The sequence below is a fragment of the Hoplias malabaricus genome, chromosome 7 (genome assembly GCF_029633855.1).
Source record: "Hoplias malabaricus isolate fHopMal1 chromosome 7, fHopMal1.hap1, whole genome shotgun sequence".
NCBI lineage: Eukaryota > Metazoa > Chordata > Actinopteri > Characiformes > Erythrinidae > Hoplias > Hoplias malabaricus.
In genome coordinates this window covers 25,581,229-25,608,265 of record NC_089806.1, presented here as the reverse complement: position 1 = coordinate 25,608,265, position 27,037 = coordinate 25,581,229, and the positions used below count along the sequence as shown (strand labels likewise).

Here is a 27,037-nt window from a genome sequence, read left to right as displayed (position 1 = left end):
TGGAGCCTGCCAAGAACACACAGATAACAAGTGAACATCTGAAGAGTAATGGGAAAGTAATGTCTGTGTAAACATAAGGACGCTCAACAACCATACAAAGAATAATTCGAGCAATCATTTGTTTTATCTCAATTACTTGGATTAAAAACAGCAAGTGTTAATCATGGCTGAAAATAAACATACAAAGAAGTTGGGGGGAAAAAAAGGTGTTAGATCACTAGCCCTCACAAAACCGTAAAGTGTTTACAGAAACTGGTGCATTCCATGGAGCACACTTGATTACACTGTTTAAAAGCGCGTATTTTAGTTTTTGCACATGATGAAATATAGACACAGAGAGAAAAGTGGGGAACGTCCATGTTTTCTTTTTTTGTTTTTTTTTACGGAAAATCAGATGTGGAGTTAATAAAAGATTTTTATAGCAGTTACTGTACTCCCTAATTCAACATCTTCTCACACACATTTCTACACAACACAAACCCTCTTTAAAATAATCCCAACCTGACTTGCACTACTGTAAAGCAGAGAAATTCCCGACTGGAAGCATTACTGATTCACTCTGTCAGTTAATAAACATGAAACGGAAATATAAATTGTGCATTTTTGTATGTCACAATAAAGTTGCTCTGTTGCCTGCAACAGATATCAGCAATGTCTGTGAAGAGGAAGTAGCCATACAGCTACACCATATGCCCAAATGTCTGTAGACACCCCATATAATTTAGCAAACTCAGCTTCTTTACGGTACACTCATCACGGACACACATGTTTATTCATACACACACAGCTTGTATATCTACTGACAAACATGAAAAAAATGGGATGCTCTGGAGCAGTTGAAAATAAGCTTAAGGTCACCACGCTCAACGGCAAGCATCAGCTAGAAGGATACAACGCTCCCTACACTGGGTTGTGGATCTGTTCTCAGGTGTAATGCAGCATTTTTCTAAAACTTTGCATTAACCAGCATGAGTATCTGACATCACTAACGTTGTCATGGCCGAATGATGTCAAATCACCACAGCAAGCAACTTCTAGTAAAAAGCCTTTAAGAAGGCTGAACGCTGTCTACCATCGTTTTAGCCACATAGTAAAAAACTTCACCCAGATCAGGTGATGTACTGGTTGATGTTACACCACCTTTCTGAACTGATTTCACCATATCACTTGACTGCATTAGAGTTACTGCTTGAAACGAAATAATTTTTATTCTCATAAGCTTTGCAAATATAAAATGCCATACAGATTAAAAGTGGAACCATGAATCATTGTTCTGCAAAAAGAGTTACACTTGTGTTAGTATGTGGAGCGGTTAGAAAAATCACCATGGGCCAACAGTTACTATTCAGTGGTATAGTATCAAGAATATAATGAATGTAGAAACTTCCCCTGTTTGCATTGAACGCAGGGTCCGCTGTTGAGTTTTTAGATGGTTCTTGATCAGTTCAAGTCCATGCTTCTCCTGTTCTCATTTAACAGAATTGTAGAATTCCACTTTGTGTTCAGTGAGTCTCCATCGGGTGAGCAATGAGCCAGGCCAACTTTTTAATCACGTCTTGTGTAATTTCAAACTTTTAGATACAGCAAACTACAGTCTCCCACTGGCTTCCTTGAAGAACAAATCCAGTTGAATCAAATTTAAAAGCCACAAAAAAAGAAGAAGAAGAAATAAAGGAGAAGTTACACAATCCAGACACTATGATCACCTTGCAGTCTCCATATCAGAGTCCAGATATATGAACAACAACAAAAAAAGTAGCTACAATCATCAGTAATGATGAAGATGGTAACAGAAAGCCAGAGCCAAAGGAGGGGGGGTGAACTGTAATTCCAGGAGGGGGGCAGGGAGACTATTCCCAATGGTTCCCAAAAGAAGGACCTCTGCTTCAGACCAATTCATCCAGCTTTTTTATTATTTATTTGAGGCCTTCCCAGTCATCCAAATCCTTTGAGACCTTCTCTTCCCTTTTCTCTTGTCTTCCGTCCTCCCCTCCTTCACTCTCTCTCACTCCCCTCTCGTCGCTTTGTCTGAGCTCAGTTAACGGTGGGCACCTGGTTCAGGCTGTACTCTTTGGCTTTCAGTCTTAGGTTTGCGATGCTGTTGGCCATGTTCATTCCCTGGGTGGAAGTGGTGTTGGCACAAGTGGGTGGGTAGTTTGCCATTGTGCTGATGGAAAGGAAATAAAGGGAGCAAAAGTCAGGTGCTGATACTGAGCAAATAAATGTAAAAAATTAGGTGGTCAGCTGAGAAATTTTTTTAAAGCAAACAGTCTCCATATGGTAGTAACTCCAAACAAAATCAGCTTAGGATAGTTATATTAAATAGTTTAAATGGCTACGTATTTTAAGGTAAGTAAAAAAAAAAAGAAAACAAAAGACACATAGTAAAATAAAATGTACTTGCTTTCTGTGGGCAGCATTTTCTGTGGCACTCGCACTGGCCCTCCCTCCGACCTTGGGAACCAGCTTAAGAATATATAAATAGTTATTAATTCTTTATATATATCCTTTGTTAACATGTTATAATAATGAGTGCAATGCACGTGCACATCCGTGCCGTCGGTATGAACTGGATCTGCATTAGCCTGTTTTACTGGCATGGTTACGGTTCTTAAAAACAGACATGCCAGAAAGGGTTCCCGGTTGAGAAACACATTTGGGCTGCCGGGAACCAAGGTTTTGGCCTGGACGGCCAGGTCAGCTATTCTATACAGCCCTTAAGAACCGAGATTACTGTAAATCATAACCAATGTAACCAGAGTCACAGAAAATCCTGCCCAGTGGACCTTTTCTCCTGTGTTTGTTAGCATGTATCACATAACCCAAAGGTCATAAGGTTCAGAGGTGGATTTAATATGGTTTGTTTTCAGATTATCACCTCATGGCGAAGGGATCACTCCCACCCCTTCCCAACTGAGTGAGAACACTATGCAGAACTGGCTGAGTGTGCACGACAGTCTACACTGCTTTATTTTACTGTCATTCCGATTAGTGAAGCGTTTCATCATACACATTCATATACTTCTTGTTTACAGTGTTGGCTCATTCTGTCTTTCTGTTCAGCTTTGAAAAATGTTTTTAAAAGTGTCAAAACCATTCACTAAGTGAAAAGAATCGGAATTTCATGCCGCGGGAAAGTCTGAAGGCGAATAGCCAGACAGTTGAAATAAGGCAAAGCAATAAGAATGAAGAGAAGAACAGAGCGAAAGGCCGGGTTAATAACGCAGGGATGGCAGCAGGCATGGGTGGAGAGGAAATTAAATGAAAACATAGCGGGTACCTAGGAGGCATGCTGGAATTGAGGCGGCCATGGGAAGGAGTGGGGGCATGCATGCTGGGGGTACATTCTCCTGGAAGTTTATATGGGTGGTTACCTGTACGGAGCAGCACTGCCCCAGGACAGGTAGTCGTTGGGCCGAGGGGCAGGGCGGGGGACAATGGGCTGCTCCACCGCCGTTACATCTCCTGAGTAGGACTTCAGCAGTGAGGCGTTCTTACTGGCCAACATGGCCCGCTCATTGCGCCGGAACTTCGCCCGGCGATTCTGGAACCACACCTGTGCACACAAAGGACAGACCTTATTATTTTCACTGGATTTATGAGACACTGCGCCTGCTATGAAATTCAAGACAGTTTTTGATATATTGAAGAGACAAACAATTTCCTTAATCTTTATGAGCGCATATTTCTGATCCTTACTCTGATATCGAGTTTTGATGTACTTGAACTGCACTTAAAAATCACAGTTAGGGGTTAATATTTTTAAACATCTTTTTTATGATCTTAGTATTTTTACGGCAATATATTGTTCTCATACGTGTTCAATTTGAAATATACTTTCTATATCCTTATTAGTATTTAAAAAACTTTAAAAAACATTTTATGCCACAGTCACTAAGGCACTTAAGGGTCAGTGCATCTAACGTGGCAGTGATTTGGAAAGATTTGAGAAAGAAATGTTTTTTAAAATGATGTGCCATAAATTTCGCATAAATATTTCTTGCCAGCAGAAGTACATAATCATCTCTTTGTCACGTAACAAAATTTGAAAAATTAAATTTCAGTATGTTGCTATTAATTTACAATGTGTGACTAAGCCATTTTGGGGAAATGTCCTCATTTTCATTTTTCTGACCAATATTTCAATTATTGTCTAGAAATAAAGGTCCAGGTTGATTTTTATAACCCAGAAGACTAAGGTGACCTGGGTGTAATTTTAAACGCTGACAGAAAATGCACCAGAATTTCGTTCAGTTGATGTTTTCATGAGATTGTTTTTTTTTCTCTGATTGGTCTAACTCTGATATACCAAAGTTAAATATCCCCATTTAAACTTGTTTAGACTTTGTTCTTGATAATATATGCTAAATTCACAATGGCTGTTCTTGTGATTTGAAAATTACACTCTTTCAAACTGTGATTTCAACGTAAAAACACTTCATCTTTCAGCTGTAGTAGAATGTGTGCTGATTTATGTGTAACTACATATCGGAGAAAGACACAACCAAATTAAAATAATTCTAGGTATCTGCAGAGTGCCAAGAAGCTGAGAAAAAGCAGACAATCCCCTTAGATAAGTCAAACTAAGTCAGCTGAAGGACGGAGGTCAACTGAATTTTGACGTCATTTCCGAATTATGAATCCTGTATGAAAAAGTGAGAAAATGTAGCGCTACATTATTGCATAACATACTGTACAGGCCAACTCATGCAGAAATCTTTATAATATCATTATTGATTGGTTCAAAAACATGTTGTATTTGATAGCAACTCTTTTTTCACCATGCTCTATCATTTCCTTCAACGCCAATTACTCTGAGGAAATTGCTTATTGCCATTGCTAAACTCATGGATTTTAAACATGCATCAGGGGTGATAGTGGAGCTCCACTCTTCTGCTGTAAATACTGGTGAGAGCCAGGCTCTCTGTCTCTCTCTCTCTCTCATTTTCTCTCTCATTTTCTGAGTTCTGAGCTCTGAGTTCTGGCCTGGTTGAGGCGCAGTGTCCGGTTACGCAGCGCCTCAGGAATGAGCTCAAAGTCGCTTTTATCAAAGCCTTTCCGAATCGTTCACCCTCTCTGGGACACATTAATCACAGATGTGTTTTCACTCGCTTTATTTCTCTCTTTTCCTCTCTCTCTCCCTCTTGATCTATAAACGGGCATAATCCCCATCTTTGGGTGAAATAGTGGGGGGTGGGGGGGAAGCCTCTCATTACAACATGTGGAGACCGTCTCTGGCCTGGAGCATGTGCTTCGAAGTGAGTGAAAGCTCTTTTCTGCGTGAAGCTGTGATCAAGTGTTTTCAGGACGCCGGAGAGGTCCACACACAAATGGCAAACTAAACTTTGACCAGGATAGAAAGAACACGTTTCCATTGCATGAACCTCAAGATGAAATGGCCTCAAAAATGCCAAATGTTCATAAATGCGGAATTAAACCTAAAATGCATATAAACCTAATGTTTATAATATTATGGTATGGAGCGATGACATCTGATCTGTATATCTGTAATACCTGCTAATGAATGTACCAGATACAAGATGTTAAGGGGTATTCCATTATTATCCACTGGCGAAACACTGTGTCCAGGGGCCAGAACTTGTCTCTCATACTGATGAAAGACAGTGACCTTCTAAACCATGTACTTTGGATGGCTTTTCAGTGGGTCAAACAAAAGTCTGCAATATGAAAAGCTGAGCTCGTTTTGTATCAGACATGTCAGTGCTTGTTTGTCCTTTCATATCAGAGTCAAGACCTGGCTAAATCTCAGCTCCTATGCTTGAATCTGAGACACATTATATGTTCAGACAGTGAACAGACCTGCACTCTAGCCTCAGTGAGATTGACCCTGCGAGCCAAGTCTTCTCGGACAAAGGCGTCAGGGTAGTGCGTCCTCTCGAACACCCGCTCCAGTGCCTGCAGTTGGCTGCTGTTGAATGTGGTCCTGTTCCGCCTCTGCTTGCGCTTCTTCTTCTCCTCTGAGTTCAGCTGCTCATCTGTCCGCACCATCACATACAGTAAGCATGTTAGCAATGTTCTTTGACTGCAAATCACACTCTTAGTGCTGACTGTCAGAAGCAGCCTCTGGTCTGATAGAATCTTAACAAAAGTGACTAATATATAACACATTGCAAAGGTAAGGCCCACTGAGAGGAGTCGAGTGACAGCTTCAGAAAATAAAATCAGCAAGTGGAAAGGTTTAATCTAAGCAATTTATGTATAGGTTGATGGTACATAAATATAATGAGTGAAATGTGGCTTTAAATTTACTCTTTACCCAAAGGTGACCTGTGAAATATCTACTGGAAAATGTTTGAGTGGAATTAAGTTCTAAATAGCCTTTTAGATACTGAGTGTAATTTTCAGTGTAAATTTTTCAGATTTGCAAACTGCATTAAGCATTTAACTTAAGCTAAATATTAGAATGACCCTATATTTTAATTAATTAAGCACTTGAAAAAGCCACGTAATGTATATTATCTCTAAACAAAGTAACTGCCTTAATGCAAAAGGAATTGATTAAGGACTTTTAGTCCATTTTTACTGTATCCGTATAAAATATACTGTATACATGCCTAATGTCATATTTAACCTTAATGAAATTCGTATTCATTACTGAATTGACCTATTAGTGTTTACTGTACTGATATTGTGCTATCATGAATATAAAGACAAAGGACACCTGAAAAGTCACCATTATCTATTATCTACGATTTACTGTAGTCTGTATGTGCTATATGATGCCCAATTTTGTGAAAATTATCTTGTAATACTTCAGTCCTTCAATTGACAATTGAATGTCGCTCTCATTTTTAAAGACAAAAATCATAATGTTTAATTAAAAGTTATATTATATATATTTTTATAATTTTTTTAATCTATTGTATATTATGAGTTTTTGTTTGTTTTCAATTTAACAAAAACATACCTTTAGGTGTATATTTTAACAGCAAATTCTCAAGCCTCTTTATTAGATATTAGTATGGCTGAAAAAATCTAGCACAAACCGGCTGCCATTGGTTATCACAATAATTAAGCTCGCGTTTCATTGGCTGCTCCTTCAGTTAATTAGAATAAAATCTCTGCTGAAAAACGTCTGGCTGGTAATTACCGGTTCATTTGTAATTGTTGTGTACAACAAATATCCCACTTTTATCGTCACTAATGGTCTGCTATTTTTACTTTTACGTTAGTTCCAGGTCTCAATCATTGGGAAAGCGAAGTGGAACCCTATTTGTGAAGTTGTTAAAACCGGCACTTTATATATATATATATATATATATATATATATATATATATATCAGCACTCCAAAATACAAACAAGCAAGGAAAAAATAAACAAATAAAAAAAATCTTTTGAGAGTATCTGATGTATTTTTGATTGATTAACAAAAACGTTGATACATGCCTAATTAAAAATAATTGTCTGACTATAATTGACATTAATAGTGGAGTATTCTTGTGTTTTTCTATGAAGGAAATCTGATGCTTCCAGAGCAATGTGAGGCGCTATAATAGTAAATTTCAATCTCATTATATTAATTTTATTTCCTGTCCCTTTTAATGGAGACCATAATGCTGTGATTATTTTGTATTAAGACAAAATTAGGCTCAGTGTGTATATAGGCATACATATGCGTCATATAAAATAAATTATGTGTTTATTCTCGTGCGCGCACGTGTGTGTGCGTGCGCACGCGAGAATAAACATATAGTTTATTTTTATATTACTTACACTGGGTAGGTATGTTTTTAGACCGTATACGTCCAAACAATAGCCTTAATGTACAATTAAAAATTAGATAGATAAAATAACACAAATTAAAATATTTGGATATTTAAGAAACATGTTATTTAAAGATTTAAGGCAAAGCAATGCCTGCTCATTTCGCGCACACAAAGAATAGGCTACATAGTCCATTCCACCGCTTGATCACAGGTGAGTGCTCAGAGGATGCAGGTAAACTGAGTTATGCGCTGATTGGCTGGAGCATAAAGTAGTTGCACAGTTCCCAAGGTTCGTTCACCATATTTTAAAATTCATTACTCCTCTACACATTTCCCTACAACCAAAAATACATTCACACACGTTCAACATCCGTGGAGCGATGATCAAAGTTTAAAACCGCACAAGGCTTAGGACGTTGCGGTCGTGTTTATTCTGTTCTCTGCTTTAGTTATCCAGTTGTTCTCTACTGACACATTATTGACGTTCTCACTCTCACTAGGGTGGATGCAGGTATCACGGGTGTTAATGGAAAAATGGACTTGCAAATCCAGTGTCAGCTCATGCTCACTTGTGTATTCTTCGACGGTTAGCTAAATAAACTGTATAATTTAGGGTTTATTTTCTTAACGTGTATTAAAAAACAACAACAGTAACATCCCTTCAATATATAACCGTTTCCCATTTGTGTTTTCAACGGGCTAGTTCACCACGTGCTTGTTGGACTCAAATCACGAGTTAACAAAATGAAGAGATTGTTTTGTTAACGTATATACCTTCACGTAATTTAAGATTATTTAACTACGTAAGATATTTAAAATTTGAAGAGTTTAATACCAATTTGTTTACATCCATTTGTAACCACTGTGGACATTTTACCGTAACAGCTGACGCGAAATGGAAACAAATTCCATTATTGCTCTTATAAATGTGGTATTATTAATAATATCGCAAGGACTCGTTACTATATTTGTGTGCAGTAATCGCTTTCAACGTATATGAGGAAGAAAACAAACAATATAGTGTTTTATAATCCTGGTCTCGTGACTAACGCGCAATAGCCTATAATATGTCACGTAAAAATAACGGAAATCACGATATTTTAAACGTTTATCTCTGCAAATGACGATTTTGAAAATTTCTCATTGAATTCGCTGAAGCCGACCAGCTGAACCACAAAATGACGAACACTTTGTGGTCATGTGTCATGGACGTTAATAAATAACATTTATTTATTTATTTATTTTAGAAACTATCATCTGGAGAAGCACAGATTTGTTTTTCTTCCACTGTGTGTGTGTAATGTGTGTGTTGGTGTGTTAAAGCCCAGGTTGGGGTTGTGTAAGTGGGTGGTGGTGAAGCACACCCCCCCACCCCCGGTCACTCACTCTCGTGCTGCGCGGTGTCACTGCCACTGGTCAGTCCGGGAGACTCCAGCATGGCTCTGCCCGCGTCCGCCGCGCTCTCTTCAGCCTGAGCTCCAACCATGTCCGCTGCCTCCTCGAGATCCAGCAGGTGGCTCACAGAGAACTTCTTCTTGACCTGCAGGCTGTCCGTCTCCAGCCGTCTGTCCATTACAGGCGCATAGCTGGAGCTCATGACAGCGAGCAGGACGCCGGCTGCGTGGAGAAACACGAACAAAAACCGAGCCGGGACGAACCGAACTGAACCGAACCAGGGGTCCTCTCGCGCTTACAAACTAAATAGAAACACACCAAAGGCGGGCAATGGCCCACAGAGGCGTGCGATTCACCAGGAAGTCCCGAAAACACCACGAGTTGTTTACTGAAGTCCGCCGTAGTTCCGAGAGGCTGAAGCCCTGTTGCAGAGCTGCTGTGCCCACCCTCACACTGAGGGAAAACAAACTGAGCGCGCGCCTGAGTCCTGCAGACGAGCGCGCGACCTCAAAAAATGATACACGGGAGCGCGCGCGCTCTCGCACACATATACACACAGATAGGCACACACACACACACACTTCAAACGATACGACCAGTTGCGCGCAGGATAGAGAGAGAGTCAGAGAGACAGAGAGAACTAATAGACCCGCGCCATTTACGTGGCACAGAAAGCGACTCTGACGTTGAACAGAAAAGACTGCCCACCTCTCTCTCTCTCTCTCTCTCTCTCTCTCTCTCTCTCTCTCTCTACATCTTCTCTCGCTTTGTCTCTCTCCCTTCCCCATCTCTCTCACTCTCTCTCTCTCTCTCTCTCTCTCCCCCCCCCCGTTGTAAAAATATTGCCATAGCTGATGATGCATTAAAGTTAGTGTTAAAGTCTAATAAGTTTTTTTTCCTCTCAGACCTCTCTCTCTCTCTCTCTCTCTCTCTCTCTCTCTCTCTCCCCATGTCTGATCAGTAACACTGAGAGCAGTGACAAACAGCCAGAGATCAGGAGATATTATGGAGCTGTAAAATACGCTGTCAATAAAACACTATACATTATTCTCCACCACACAGTTATTAACATTCTATTATTAGCTTCCATCATGGAAGACATCTACCCCGGCCGCTTTTAAATTAGTTACTACTAAGCATGTGATTCCAGTATTTGAATGCTAACTATTCAGCATTTCTTCTGTTTATTAAAAGTGTGTATTCCATTGTGCTTCAGTAACCGCTTTAGCCACTGTAGCCACTGAGAAAACAAATAGGTGTGGGAACATTGTTGTGAGAACTTGGTGGTGACCTTCAGCTACAGTAATAAAGAGTTTAAGCACTGATTGTGGATGACTCGTTCTGGATCAAAAATCAGGGTCAGTTAAGGGGATGGCTATGCATTGCCAGTTATTATTGTTTTTATTATAATTATTATTTATAGTATTATTATTATTATAAACACGTGATAATAACGATAAACGCGTTTTGTAGGTGCATTGCCAAAACTATAGTTTTTTGATGGCCAGCACTTTATTATTATTATTTTGAATTTATGTTTTTTTATTTTATGGTGTCGTCTAATGTATGACAATTCGCTGGCGTTGGTTTTCTGCTGAGCCACTTAAAATATTGATGGGGCCCCTCATATATCTTAAGATATTAAATCAAATTTACAAATATGAAACCACCTGTTAGCTACTAAAATCTTATCGTATGTCCGAGGTATTTTTTTACACTGTGCCCAGAAGGTTTTGGTTTCTTTAATCTGGTCTCTTATTGCAGGTATTTTCGATCTTTCGAAAGGCATAAAGACGTCTTCATTCTAACAAAAATAAACAGCAATAGACATTGGAATATCGTGATTCCATAATCGTATCCTGATCAATCTACCACATGTAGTATGAACGTGCTGAAGATCAATGAAATAGTATTCTGAAACTTCCACTTCAGTTGGGTTCAGATTTTGTGTTTAGAGCACATCACTGATTTAAGAAAAAGGAGCGTAAAACGATGTACGGAATCTCCCGGAGATGGGTTTCTTTACTCCGCTGTACCGTGACACGTGTGTTTTATTAATTGGTTTCTCAGGATATCTACTAATTCCTGTTAATGTGACAACATAACACACATTGTCTTAATATATTGGATTTTATGTACAGAAAATCTAAAATTTATTTTTTGCAGAATTGACGTTCAGTTTTGCAAGATCTCAAGCGAATGCTGTTATCTCGGCAAAAACATGTATGCAAATTACAAAATTGTCTAAATTAAGTATCTCTAGAATTAATGGTGTCGGGGAAATTGAGAAAATAAAATATGAATTTACAACCAATCCATTAAAATGTTTGATTCGTAATTAGACCTGTACACATGCATACAAGATTATTTTAAAACAGTATTTAAAACAACGATAGAATAAAAAATAAACAGGAAGAATACAGATAATACAAAAGAGCTTCCATAGAGAAGTGTGCAGTAGTTCAGGTATGGAGGACAGAGTGCTGTGCTGAGCTGCTCTGCTCTCAGCTCTACAGTCTGTAGATCTGGGAAAAGAACACTTGATGCCATCAAAGGGAAACGGATTGAAACCAGATGTGCTGCTTTCGTTCTTTCCATGTATTTAATTAAGCCGCCGGTGGAACGGAGTTAACTCTCTCTCTCTCTCTCTCTCTCTCTCTCTCTCTCTCTCTCTCTTTCTTTCTCTCTCGCTCCCTTATTCAACATTAGTTTCTCTCTCCCCATTCCCTCTCCCTATTCCTCGGCCTACCCGAGTTTTTTCATTCTCATTTTCGTTGCTGTTGTGGAGTAGTATCCACCGTTCACAAACATGGAAGACGCCTTCCTTCTGTGATTTTATTGCGTCATCATAACAACACTAACTTAACTACAAATAATCAAAATGGCGGAATGATGAAAGAATAAAACAACAACAACAACATAACAGACGTAAACTCACAGGTTGTAGGGTTGTAATGATAAACAATTTTTGAGGTGCTGTAAGATTGCCCGTTCAGTTCGAAAAGTATTTTAATTCTACAAGAGCTGCAATTACCCACTGGTTCTGGCAAATAGTGAAATCTATATTCCAGCAAAATGTTTGGAGGTTTGCCTTACAGTCACAGTGCTACGAAGCTGTAAACAATACAGAAATCTACTATGCCTCATATAAAAAGAAACAAAATACAAATGCAAACCTTACGGCATGTCCCCAATTGTCAACACCACAAAATATCCAGTCAACAACAAAACCTCAGTGCAAAATAATAGGCCTATGTATTTGTTCAGATTGTGTGTTTGAATTACATCGTTTGAATTTGATATTATTCAAGTTTTTATACATTTTTATAAATAAGTACATTGCGTAATTTAAAATTTTTACATTTTCTAAGACTGGTGTTTTTTACTCTCTCGTCATACACATTGTTTGAAGAAATTTTTTTCCCGGAAAGTAATCAGGGAGCTAACAAAAGATTTCTCTAAACCATATGACAGAAATAACCCAAAACATTGAGCTTTTGTAGTTATGTCTTCAAGAACTAGGGGACGCTGGTTTAAAATAGCTGTGTAATGACCGTGTACCGTTCATAGAGTCTAGACAGGTCAAGCGGCAGGTGCGCCTTACGTCATTAGCCGCGTTCTAGTGACCTAACATTCCGTTTTAGTCATGACATCAGTTTAAAACACAATAAAGGGAATTCAGTAGAAACGGCGAGGACCACTGTGCTCTCATTTTTATGAATACGCTGATTATAGGAAATATGATTAACTTTCATAATTTGTATTGTAAACTTTTGCATGTTTTCCAAACAAGAACACAAATGCACCAAATTTAAACAACACTAATAATATTAATAATATAAAGAGCATAAAAATATATAGACCTACACGAAGAACTAAATAATTTGTCATTATTACAAAGTTTTATTAATATTGCTGGTGTTTGCATTGAGAGGTTCGTTTCTCCTCATTTCTTGTTAATGTGATGTCACAAATCTGAAGATTTTTAGAACGTGTTTATGATTGCGCAGGAGCTGTGGATACTTTGATGTCAGCTCAAGACTCGCAAAGTTGGAGTAACCATGGCAACGCAGCGCTTAAACAACAAGAACACACTACAGACAGCAACGAGTTCCAGCTACGGCCCTTTAATCAAACGAGCGCAATTCACAAATAAGCAATACACTATGTCTCAGATAGTCAACATTTATTTAAGGTCCCTTTCGCGTGCTTGTGTGTGTGTGTGTGTGTGTGTGTAATCAGTGCACAGTGAGCAGTAAGCCTGTTAAAGCGTCATTAGGGAAATAAAGGAGGACGGTGGAGCTCTAATCATCAGCGGGGGGTCAGTGGAGCACAGACCCCTACACACTCTGACAAACACACTCATAAAACACATCAATACACCACGCTTATTAAAAAAATGTAAACGCAGACATTCTTTAATAGAATAATAAAAAAAAAAAACAAGAACTAGTTCATTTATAATCCAAACTATAAGTTTCCCGACATTAATTAATATAAAGACAGTAATTACGCAGGGAATACATAGCTCAGACAATACTTTTTAAAAAGCTTATGAATTATTGAAGTTATTAAAACCACATTTATTAATAAAATATATTAAGGAAAAATTACGATATTTGGTGTATTCTTCACAGTTTTGTAACACATATAGTAATAATACACATTAATACGTTAACTTTACACTGTACATTCATGTTCACTCCCTTAACACTATTAAAATTAATCTAAAATTGTATTTAATCTTACATATTTTTTTGCCTTGTTCAAAACTTAAATAAAAAATGCATTAAAAACGTGAATTAAAAAGATGGGCTACAGAAAATACAAAAATATTTTTGATGTTGAAATGTTATATATATATATATATATATATATATATATATATATATATATAACCAACAAATGAATTTTAATATGAAAAAAAATAATAAACTGCCACAGAACAATTCTGAACTTGTTCTGCTCTAAAGTGCTGAGTGGTCTGTTTAGTTTTTCTATGACATGGATGAAAGTCAGAAACTATCCATTATGTTTTTTTATAGGCTACATGTAATTTATCATTTGAAAACATATTTACATTTTCCTAATACATACTGTTTGATATTGTTTAAATATAAGTAGACAGAAATGACCAGAAAAGTCAGTTCAATATAATAAACAAGAGTAAGAATAATAAAAACTTATGACGGATTTAAAAACGTAATGGATTACGAGAGATGAGATATTTTATCTTTGTGTTGAGAAGTGTTATTTTCAAGACCATAAAATAGTTTAGTACCTCCAACAACAACGCTCTGAAAATAGCGACGGCACTTATATTTGTGTTAAGATTATGTTCGATAAACAGTTACATTTCAACTTCCTCCCAAAACGCATTACAGGTCACTTTCTTTGTTTCAAGATGTACCAGGATTAGGAGAGGATTACTGCCACTTTTATTTTATTTTATTTTTTAAAGAGAGAAATAGATATGTTCCTGAGATACTGCCGAATGTCTTTCTTTTTGAACACGTATCCATGGATAAAATGTTTGCAAATTGATGTACGGTATATTTTGTAGCTTTGTAAACTCTTAATTTTTGTCTTCTGTTTTGTTTTACCCGTTGAGATAATGAAGTAAGGCCAGTCCTGTGTAACAGACAGAGCGCCTCGGGCTGAGGTGACCAGTGTAACCTCGCACTGAGAAACTACAGCCTAATTCAGCTCTCCGTTTCCCCGCAGCTCTCCGGTTACTAAGCCCAGGGCCTCTGTGGGTCCCGGGCAGAAGCTCAGATTCCGAAATACAGAGCCAGAAGCGATACAGGCCAGAAGTATGCCGTGTATTTCTGAGAGAAACTATGGTCCATAGATGACACATTAACACCTAAACTGATTACTGATGCCTCTGATCCTGTTCTAAATTCTTTAATTCAGAGGCGAACAAATTCGTCCCAGGTGCCTATAAAGATCAATAATTGAAGTGAATTAGCTTCGTTATTGGGCTGTAAAAGGGACAGAGTCAAGAAACAGCCTGAAGGCCCAAATGTAACGCTAAACGAGACTCCACTTATGCTATTTGCAGATATTCCTACACAGAGCTACTGATGGAAAGAATCTTCCGAAACACCAAGAGAAATAGGCTAATGGCTGCTTGAAGGATATTTTTACCCATCATTTCAGCAGTGTTCAAAAGAAAAGCAGACTTCAAAAGAAAGGAAACGCTAATGAAGGTCTCACTTTTAAAGCAGGTTTATTTTGAAAAGTTTAAAACAAGAAACAAATCAGACTACACACAATAGCCTTATATATCAAATATGATTGAAAGGCCTCGTTTCAAAAACAAGGACTGGAGCTTTTCATATTCATTTGGCCGTAGTCCAGACGTATGGGTATCAACAACACTTCCAATAAGCTGCTGAATTTAACTTTAATTAAACCATAACATTTAAAGCTCTAACCACCCCTCCAAACTGGCAGGAACATCTTAACATCAGTTGCTCAAAGTGACCAGCAAACAGCTGACAGCAGCACATCAAACACATTGAATACCCTCCATACATTACAGCAGATCGTCTTACCATTTAGTGAACACACTGGTCAGTCTATGGTTCCTTTAGGAGTGAGTCGACTCGGAGGTTGCTTCTTTGAATAATTCATAGAGAGGGTGAAAAACCCCTCAAAATATATAGACAGTAAAACAGCACCATATAACCACTGTCCCACCGTCCAACCAAAGCGGCTTTTTTCTCTTTCAGTAGAAAAATAGTTACTTTCATCTTCAGAAGAATCAAGCTTTCATGATAGAAACGGCTGTTATGGATTTGGTCACAGTTGCTTTAAGTTACTTCATACTGCCATTCATAGATTACTGTGTTCAGTCTGCAGTCTAAACACTGCAAGAACTCAACAATCCAGCCATCAGCTACTTTCAAAGAATCTCACATTTCATAAACAGTTATAATCCTGCTGAAAAGCCTATAAAGACTAATTAGTGTTATATTTCTTGAATACAATTCTTTCAGAAGACACTTTCCTCAAAGGACAAATGCACAGAGAACAGCCCACCACAACACTGCACATAAAAAATGCTTGCGTAAAACAAAAATATATAAAGAATTCTGCATTGTAATTGTACATGACAGAACACAGAGCATAAAACCATTTTATAACTCAATCTGAAGAGTAAACAAAGGCTCGATTATACCAGTTAATCTGTCATTGCTTTAAGTTATTAGAGCAGCACCCCATAAAGGCTGATCAAATGCTCCCCCTCTTAATAAATACCATACTCTTTTCTTTAGCATCTTTTGGTCATCAGTGTGTGCAAAACATGTATTTGTGTATAAGACTGGCATCAAAACGTTCCCCAAAGTCAAAATAGTAATATATTGAGATATATAGCACGAAAAAAAAGGGCAGCCATTTTGAAAAACATCCAACAAAATTAGCAAACATGTATTGTGAACAATTTCTTAAGAGATTAGTACACTAATTCTCATAACAGGAAGGAACATTTTGTATGTTTTACAAATGAGTGTATTTTTAGCATTTCTAACTTTTCTTTTTTTTAAATTTAATGTCTATCTGCTGCATTTGTAGCATATAGTCAATTAATGTGGACAATCACTGACACAGAAAAGACCACCAAGCCCCACAACCCAAAAAAAAAGTGCATTTTAAGAATAAGACTCCAGTGCTCCAGTGGGAAAATCAAAATAAAAAAAAAATATATATATACAAAATTTTAAGTTTGTTTAGGATAATAGTGTATATATTGTATATGTAAATGTTTACTTTTAGCAAATACAGAAGCATTTTAAAACTGTGGTAATTATAAAAATGCTATAGATGCAGCAGATCAACAATGGATTAAAAAAAACAAAAAAAACAGGAGCATTTCTTTAACAAACCAATCCCAAAGTAAAGAAAAAAAGGATGCGAATTTGGGGGCTAACTTGTGCTCTCTGCAGTTGTTTTGAGCAGTTCCTTCATCTGATCTTGGCTTGCATTTGGTACAATTGTGACACTGTCCTTGATAATATCTGTGCTCTCCGTCTGTGTTTTCTCATCACTTTCCTCTGTGGGTCTGCTCACTGCAGTTGGCTGAGAAAGATCGTCTCCCTCCTCCTTCTCCATCTCTTTCTCCTTCCCCCCATCCTGTGGAGTCGTGTGGGAATGGCTTTCCGGGGCCGCCACCTCCTCTGCATTGAGCTCCAGTTGCAGCATCAGCTCCTCCAGCTTGCGGGCTTTACGCAGCTCGTTCTGCTGAATGATAGTACTGAGGTGCTCCGTGAGCTGCTCCTTCACTTCAGTCTTCTTGTGGAGGTCCAGCTTTGCCGCCACATATTCAGCCTCAGCCTTCTCCAAGCGTTTCCTGCCAAATGGAACAGGGAAAGTAATGTTAACTCTAGTTGAAAAAAGAAAAATACATTTTGTTCAAAATACAATTGCTGTGAATAATGGCCAATAATGGGCAAGGAAGCAAATTCTATAATGAATCTTGAAGTAGAAATATTGACCGTTAATCTTAGTATGCCACCAGTGGGTGAGGAGTTTCCTTTATGGGCCAATGCAAATATCCGGTATGTACATGTTTGCTGATGCTGTGGTGATGCATACCTATTAATAGAATGTAGAAATTGGGACTGTTTCCAATTGGAACTAGCCTCACAGACAAAAGAACACTGTTTCAAGAATGTAACACATAAATAAAATGCAGATGATGTAGCACAATAGAGCAATGGTTACCTAAACCTTATGCTCTTTTAGAGTACTGTAAATACATGAATATGTATTGGTTGAAATCAGTCAAACGTTAACATGTGCCTAGAGCTAATATTTGTAAAACTATAATCAGCTGATACGTACATGATTCAGGTAAAAAAAATTCATGTTTAAAAGCAATTAACTTTCTTTGGGTTCAAAATGTAGGCAATGAGTAGTATGTTGGGGGAAAGAGGCAACTGACAATATGAAGTATTACTTGTTGCATTTCATATATGTGGGAATATGATTTTTGAGTTCATTTTTAATGTTATTCCTAGATCACTGCATGACGCACACACCATAGCAGAGAATGCAATTTTTTGCCTCATCTTCATACATTATTTTAACCAGCAGTGTATGCTCTAGAGGGCAGTATATTCACCACCAACATAAAAGCAAGACAGAACTGTACAAATAGATATGAACTACTCAGTAAGAGTTCTCCAAATCTCACAAGACCAGTATTTCAAACCTCACTCAGATGCTGAGTGACGAGAAATACCATGACTAAGCTAGGAGAAACGGCATAAACTTTTACAAAAGGAGTATCCTTTCTAATTATGTTCTTTTCTCTTCAACAAACCACAGTTTAACCACATTCTCATCTTGCATCAATAGATGAGCACACTGTGTTCCAGCACACTGTTGTTCTTATAGAGTCATTGTCTTTTTAAAAAGGCTTGGCAAGTTAAAAAGTTCTGGCAAGTTAAAAAGGCATGGCAAGGACACTGCTATAATCCTTCTCTTGAAATATGGAACATATGAAGGATTGAAGGCTTTTAAAGGGAGTCTTTAAAAAAAATGAGATAGTCATTAGCACACAGTATGTCATCTATCAGAGCATTAAAATCGTGAAAACACACTTGCACAGGATTGTCATTCATTAGCTATTTGACATTTCTGTTCTGTTAGAATATATAGTTCACATATAATCTCATATACTAAGGCTATGTAAACATTACAAGCCTTCTTAATCAGTTCTGATATTTTGCTCAGATCAGATTTGGCTATCTCAATGTTTCACAAAATAAATGTAAGTGACATTTATCTGTCTGTAACTTGAATGTATCTGTCCCTGAAACAGCCTGCATGCACACATTTGACATGTTTATGCACGTTGCCAACATATACATATATATATATATGAGAACCCTGCTAATTACACTGGACAAACAGATGCATTAATAGCTCATGTGTGCATTAGATTATGCTTAGGAGCAAACAGCTTGTTAACTGTACACGATTAGAAAGAGAAGGTGAAAAAAAAGCCAGCCGGAAAACTTTTACTGTTGTACGTGTTCAGCCTAATGTCAGATGTCTCACTCCACCCTAAGTAGTGCACAATGCAGGTCAAAAACAATGAACATTGATGCTATCATGCAGTATGTTGGCTGTCGAATTACAAAAACATTTCTATTTAGATATACATTTCACATCTCGTTGTCGATCTAGTGTTCTATCTGGATGTAATAGTTTTAGTTTTATGATCTGAGAAGTGCATAATGTAGGGAGTATGGTGCCATCTGGGACGCAGCTTGAGCCTCTTCTCCATTTTGCTGTATTGCCAATACTAACTAAGTGTATGCTTAGTACATGCAAAAAACACACATGAAATCCGATCTGACCATTCACATTCATGTTGCACACATTTGATATTGGACAACATATGAAAATGACTTGAAAAAAAGACTTGAAAAAAAATTGGTTTGGCATATCCACAGAGCCCACAAAAAATCAGATCTGTTTCACATTAAAGCCGATTTCAGTCACTTCAGCCTTGTAATGTGAACACTGCCTAATATTGACATGTGAAACAAATTTAACCTGCACCTCTACTTGCAGTCTGCTTCCATAAACTAATATGGACTAGGAGTAATTGCACAGTAATTATACAACTGTTAAAGTGGAACATGGCCTAGGCAAAAACATCATATTATATCTAAAATGTATACCGTAATACTGAAACACAAACATATGAACACAGTGTTAATATTACACAGTCACGGTAGAAAATGACAGACATATCAGAGATATATATATATATATATATATTTTTTTTTTGTCTAAAAAGGACCATAACAATTAAATCAGTCACAAATTCCACCAAAGCTGTGGTTGGTTTTTTTTGTTTGTTTGTTTTTTTACCATGCTACAGAATACTCCAAGCTGGCATGCTCTATCAGCGTCCTGAGAATGGCAATGTCATTCGACACAGAGTCGTCCAGAGCCTGCAGCTCCTTCTGAATCTTCTTCAGCTTCACAGCTTCAGCCTGTGTCTGCTTAGACCTGTGAAACATGGAATTTATTTTAAGGAAGAAACACGGTAAACATTCCAAAATATCTAGAGCATTATTTAAAGTTTTCAAAGACTCAAACCAATGCTTATGCAAGGTAGTCTTGCTCTTACTTTTCAGCAATGGTCTTAGCAAGAAGAGCTTTCCTCTTTTTATTCTTCTCTTCCATCATCCGTTGCTCCCACTGAAGCTGCTGTAGACGGGTCTTCTCTCGTCTAAAACAAGTCAATAAAAATCACAACAATGAAGATATTACATGAAAACAGCAAGTGTATAACTAAACTAGTGAGGCATGTGTTGCCTCCTCAGCTTATTTCTCAGTTTTGCTTTGAGGAAAAACAGGTTTAACTGCAGAAGACTGGTGTGAGAGCAGGACAAGCCTTACAATTTTCAGGTTACATGTGGCTGAAAAGACCTTAAAAACATTCATATAATCTGTTACAGTATCTGTGCTATAGTAAGTGTTATCACCAAACTGGATGTCTGCACGTATATTTAGGCTAAATGCACTCTCCATGACAGTGTTTTTGCCTGCCCTCGACACAGCAGTTTCAACAGATCATCAGTGAGGGCCGTTATCACATTTTAATCACACTGTTACATGTGAGGTGTGGGTTTGAATCCTGAACAGGCACTGTGAGGTTTAATCGCCGTGTGGTAGCTTGAAGCAGGTATAGTGATGCTTAATTACATTGAATTCAGCAGAAAAATATTGCAAGCCACTTTGTTTATTCTGCTCTTACTCTTACAAGAACACTACAAATGTAAGCCGGGTCTCAATTCAGGGGCTGTAGACCGATTACATCACAGCGGCGCAACTAGACTGTACCATTTCGGAGGCTCCTTCATATGCAGCCAACAAATGCGTTCTTCTTTTCCCGAGAAACAAAGGATGTAACAGGACTATTGTTCACCAGCTGAGATATCCCATGGTTTCACTGCGTGCAGCAGGGATTTTTCAGAATATTTCGACATCAGCAGAGGAGTGTATGGAGTTTTAACCTCAACAAAATATTTAATGATACAAATATTATGAAGGAAAATGCATGATGGTTTCCTTTGTTTAAGGAGGAATGAGCAGTTTATTAAACTGTAGGAAAATGTAGTGGTTATCTATAAATGAACACTTTATCTCTTGTTTACCTCCTGCAGTGTAAAAACAACACTGGTCTGAGGTAAATACAGCGACTGAAGCTTCAGCAGAACATAGCGATTATTTCTGTAAAATATGATTTAGGGGAGTGTTATTGGGATCTGTTCACTTCACAAAGCTGTTGTGATTAGCTTTTTCATTTTACACAATAACCGACTTAAATGATTGCTGTTTATTTTAAAGATAACCATTATGTGTATTGAGTGTTACAATTACTTTGAGGAGGGCACGCCGGAGGAGAGAAATACAAGGAACAGAGAATTTTTGTTTGATTAATTAATGGAAGTTCAATAAACTACTCCAATATCTACTGTCTTCACTGGGTTATGGTGAAGAAATAAAAAGAAAGGGAGTGTTGTCACTATAAAAAATAACCAAAAACAAGCATATAGAACCATAAAGGTTTTATAACCATCAAGGCTGTATATGTTTCAAATTATGATTTGTTTATTTATGATAACTTTATAGTGAAATCCACTATAATAAAACACTTTTTCAGCATTTTCAGCTGTAATAAATTAGGAAAAAGTTGGGTTTTTTTTTTAGCAAATAAACCCTTACTACTCAGATAAATAGCTTTTTAATCTCATAATCTCTGATATTTAAAATTTTGTAAAATTTTGTAAACAGTATTGTACATCTAACACAAAACATTCATTCATTGTCTGTAACCACTTATCCAGTTTAGGTTGCGGTGGGTCCGGTGCCTACCCGGAATCACTGGGCATAAGGTAGGAACACACACTGTAGGGGGCGCCAGTCCTTCACAGGGCGACACACAAACATACACACACACACACTCACACTCTCACATCTATCGACACTTGAGTCGCCAATCCACCTACCAAGAGCATCTGGAGGAAACCCACACGGACACGGGGAGAACACTAACACTAAACATCATCATCATCTTCTTTTCCGCTTTTCCATTTCAGGGTTGCGGTTAACACTAAACAGATAAATGTAATTTAAATATATACATATTTTATAAATGTTCAAGTACTGGTATCAGCTTTGGTTCAGAGTGCATAATTATGCATTTCCACTGGGTGAACCAATGCAGTTTTGAAATGCACGGTAAATGACGAGGTTTTCTGCATCAAAACACAAAATAGACATGTTGGCAACTTAAATTAATTTTACTACCCTACATTACAGGTGGGCAAGTAAATTATGATATTTGTTGTTGTGGTCAATTTCGTTATTATTAGTATAAACAAAATTAATACTCTGAGCATATCAAGAAAATGTCTTCAAGTATTTTAATGCAATACATTTCCATGTCTCTTACTCCTACACTGAGGCTATTTCAGAGGAAATCTGCCCCATATCAGCCCCTCACTTAAAAGTTATTAGACTTACTAACAATTCCACTTCCACTTTGTCCAACTCCTTGATCATGACTGGGGGATCCTCTGGCTGTGGCTCTGATTCATGTTTCACGGTCTCTGGCTCTGATGGATTTGGCCCTTTGTTTCTTGGTTCCGACACTTTGCTTGAGGCTGTAGTGTTGGGGCTAGGCTGTAGAGGAGGAGGTGGAGGTTTAAGCTGCTGTTCAGGAGACAGCAGAGATCCACTGCCATCATTCTGCTTAGTGGCAACCTGCAAAGCTCTCTCCCGCTGCAGCTGCTGTCTGCTTCGGTTTGTGGGAGCAGATCTCCGGCCACGACCCAGTGAGGCACGGACAGCAGCGTCATCTGTTACAAAAAAAAAGCAGAGATGAGAGTCAGCTATGTGGTGAATATAAGAAACGTTTCACTAAGAAGTCAAAAACAAATTCAACTTTATTGTCGTTCCTTTGCTCTAAAAATGTGTTGAGTTTCTCCAGGACAATGCAATATGTAAATGGAAGCAGAAAGAGCAAACTACATAACCTAATCTACAGCTAGTTCACACATAAAAAGGCAGGAAATATGGGAAACGCATGTGAGGGTTTATTTTTCTGGTTTTATTCATGTTTCTTTTTTAAATCATTAATAAAAGAGGCATCAACATTTAGAGACTGCTCCCAAACAACATAAATACACTTATGCCCCATGTAGCATGTTTATAAAAATAAAATAAAAATAAAAAATATTTTTTTATCCAGTTTCTACTTTATTTAATGTCATATGTTATCTAGGGCAGGACAATAATTAAAAATCAACATAAATTTTTTACAACATCTGTACCTGACTGATGGTCTTTACAGGGCACAGTCATCAGTTCATTGCACTCAATTTTAAAGTTAGTTTTAAAATATTACTATTGACAAAGTCAAGAGGTTTTTGTTTTAAGGTGATGTTGCTTTCAGTTATTGGCATTTTGATTGTTCATATTAATATCAAAAATGCCATATTAACAGTTGTATCATATTGACCAACTTTTGGCCATATCGTCCAGCTCTGTTTTCCTCTAATAGCCATACTAATCACTTCTCACAGTATTAGAAATTGTATTTTTATAATTTAACAGTGTCACACATAAAGAAATGTTGCCAAAGAGGGGCCTCAGGTACAAATGTGATGGCTGCTAAGGAAATTAATTTCCAAAAAATCGTCTCCAAAAAGACCACCACAGAGAAGGGATTATTTGGCTGGTGGCACATTGTGTATCATTCACTGCAGTTACAATGACATGGTGGTGGTTTGTTAGTGTGTGATGGACTTATACAAGTGGAGCAGACACAGCAGTGCAGTCGGAGGTTTTTTTTTTAACACTGTTTCCACTCACAGGCCCACTATATTAGACATACTTAGCTTTCTGGCCAACACTAGATATAACAGGGTGTAACAGGCCCCAGGACAGGTGGTTGGATAGTTTGGTTGGTGTACTATTTTCCAGCAGTGACATTGTGGGATTTAAAAACTCCAGCAGCACTGCTGTGGCTCATCCAACTGCACCAGCACAACAGACACTAACACACCACCACCACATTATTGCCATGACAATACTGAGAATGATCCACCACATATATACAAATACATATACATATACCTGTTCTGTGGTGGTCTTGTAGGGGTCCTGAATATTTTAGCATTGTAAAAAGAAGAAAGAAATGAACTACGCTTATGTAAAAAATGGAGCTAAGAACACGGAAAATGAGTGTAGCAGTGATGATTGTGAGGATGAAGAAGGTGATGCTTTGATGTTAAGTTTAAAACTTAGTATACAACAGAGAGGACTGCAGAATTAGGTCAGATAACAGACATAGTACCCTGTAACAAAAGTATGTATACGTTGTTGCAGGGTCACAACAAACAAAAACACGGTTAGAAAACAGCAGAAGCCTAAGCCTGGGACTAAACATAAGACTAGTCAGCTGTAGCCCGTTCCTCTCCAATGCTGCGGTGTACAGTAAACTCACTATGTTCCTCCTTCTGCTGGAGTCTCCGCAGCTCTTCGTCCGAAAATCCAGCCCACGAAGACATTTCACACCGACACCGTTTCTAGCGTCCGCAGTGACCGCTCGAATAAAAAGAAATTGTACCGAAATAATCACCCTCCTCTGACTCCCCGTCTCTCCGCCGCCATCACTGTGTACTATTGCCACGTCCAAGACCCGCCGCAGGACCCCGCTCAGGAGACTCAGATAATGTCCATTACAAAAATAATTCCCTCAGTTGTAGATCCTACAGTATTTATTCTGAGATCTAATTACATTTCTACAGTGAGATAAATATTAAATGTAGGTTACGACAGTTAATAACATTTATATGTAAGGTACACCAGGCGAGTGAAATTTACCACAGGCAGAGAAAGAGGAGGCACATATCAGCTCAATAGGTTATCTCTAAGATTTCTCAGGATTAAAGCTTTTAAAAAAAACAGTATCATATTAATGGTGTTTCACACCAGTATGTTTTTGCTTTCACATTTATAAAGTTTTTGAGAATTTTTATATTGTAGTAGGCGTCAAAGAAGGGAGACGGTAGATACACCCCTTAGTGCTCAATGGTACTATTTATTACGCCCTTGTTAGGGCGCAATAGGGAACAAGGGCTTAGGGAACAGAACGCAGATTGGAAGTTATACCTTTATTATTATTATTATTATTATTATTATTATTATTATTATTATTATTGCTTATGTGTAACATGTAATTGTAATTCAGAATTCAAAATTAAAGAATTCTCCAATTCTTTTGTTAATTTATGGTAAATTACATTTTTCAAATTATTCAACAAATATAACCTAAAACACATCTCCAGGGTCCTGGGGTTGTGCGTTTGAGGTCAGCTCCAGATGACTGTTTGTGAGGAGTTTGCTCTATGTGTCTGCGTGCCTCCTTGTCCCCTGGTTTCCTCTCATATTCCAACAACACCAGTGGTAGGTGGACGGGCTACTCAAAGGTGTCCATCTGTGTGAGTGAGTGTTTCACCCTGCAAAGAACTGGCACCCCCTTTCAGGGTGTGTTCCTGCCTTGCTCTGGGTGAGCTCTGGACCCACCGCAACCCTGAACTGGATAAGTGGTTACAGACGATGAATGAATGAATGAAAATGGCAAGCTGGAAGAAGTTGCTATTGTGTTCCTTAAGTTCCATCAAGGAAAAAGTTTAATGATTTTTTGCATCAATTTGTTATGTTTGTGGGGTTAATATTGTATGTGAAAGTATGTTTGAGTTTTGGTTCTGACAATCGAAAGATGGTGATTTCAATAATTGTGATAGCGAAAGTATCATATTAATAAATATTTAATGTAAACACAATGTTACATTTGAACATGTCCCCAATAACAGTAAATAGCCCCCAAACAATCCCAAACCTTCTGGGGGTTTAGTGACTGCAAATAAGACACTCTCTTTGAGTCCCAATTGGCTCTGGATCGTATAGGTCCATGGAAGACTCTAAAATATCACAATCGGTAATATTTAGGTTTATATTACCAATTTCCAAACAATAATCCCAGCACTGATTGGGTTGCCACATTTATTAGGGACCTGGAGGTTGGGGGTTCAAGTCCTGCTCCAGGTGACTGTCTGTGATGAGTTTGGTGTGTTCTTCCTGAGTTTACGTGGGTTTCCTCCGGGTGCTCCAGTGTGCTCCCATGGTCCAAAAACACACGTTGATAGGTGGATATTGGTGACTCAAAATTGTTCATAGATGTGAGTGAATGTGTGTGTGCCGCCCTTAGAAGGACTGGCGCCCCCTCCAGGGTGTGTTCCTGCCTTGCACCCAATGATTCTGAGTAGGCTCCAGACTCACCGTGACCCTGAACTGTAAATTACTCCTCATATTCCCGAGCCATTAAAGCCTCACAGATCCATAGGGACCAGATGGGCACATGCCACAAACCTTTTTGCAACTGAAACACAATGACCATCATAAATTGTGAGCCATCCATTTCACCAATGACCAGTTTTTAACCACAGAAACACTCTTGAAGAGATTGTTCTTGTTTTGCTGACTATTCTCAATATAATGGTACACAATGAACTTGACATCCTGACATAATGTGTGCTCTTGCTTCCTTCTCTTCCTTTCCATCTCACATTTTTGTATTCCTTGAAGTACTAAATCACCCCAGTTCACTTAGGATCATTTCAAAAGAGAAGAACCTCATTTCCCCCCATTACTAGGCCTGTATAATATGGATGATATGGCCATTATATGGTAAACATTTTGTGGTAATAGAATTGAAGTTTGAAGGATAAGCTGAGTTCACTGCAAAAGATAGAGAATCAACTCACAAACAGCTGGAATTTGACTTATAGTTTTCCTGTTCTGTAAAACTAACTCA

The 27,037-nt window shown here is 38.0% G+C and overlaps 2 protein-coding genes across 4 annotated transcripts; both read right to left on the bottom strand.

Annotated features, from left to right (window-relative positions):
• Window positions 1-229: 229 nt before the first annotated feature.
• Window positions 230-9,686, bottom strand: prrx1b (paired related homeobox 1b). Of its 3 annotated transcripts, none has more exons than XM_066677191.1 (5): window positions 9,115-9,686; window positions 5,821-5,996; window positions 3,375-3,556; window positions 2,401-2,466; window positions 230-2,167 (listed from the first exon to the last, which is right to left on the bottom strand). In XM_066677191.1, the coding sequence occupies exons 1-5, from the start codon at window positions 9,323-9,325 to the stop codon at window positions 2,035-2,037; spliced, it is 768 nt and encodes a 255-aa protein (XP_066533288.1). In that variant the 5' UTR covers window positions 9,326-9,686; the 3' UTR covers window positions 230-2,034. The 3 variants fall into 3 exon arrangements, with proteins under 3 accessions (XP_066533288.1, XP_066533287.1, XP_066533286.1); XM_066677190.1 differs by having other exon boundaries at window positions 2,405-2,466; XM_066677189.1 differs by lacking the exon at window positions 2,401-2,466.
• Window positions 9,687-15,355: 5,669 nt separating this feature from the next.
• On the bottom strand, window positions 15,356-24,865 carry gorab (golgin, rab6-interacting). Its single transcript, XM_066677055.1, has 5 exons — window positions 24,665-24,865; window positions 22,685-23,015; window positions 20,279-20,380; window positions 20,017-20,157; window positions 15,356-17,479 (listed from the first exon to the last, which is right to left on the bottom strand). The coding sequence occupies exons 1-5, from the start codon at window positions 24,726-24,728 to the stop codon at window positions 17,056-17,058; spliced, it is 1,062 nt and encodes a 353-aa protein (XP_066533152.1). The 5' UTR covers window positions 24,729-24,865; the 3' UTR covers window positions 15,356-17,055.
• Between the last annotated feature and the right edge of the window lie 2,172 nt (window positions 24,866-27,037).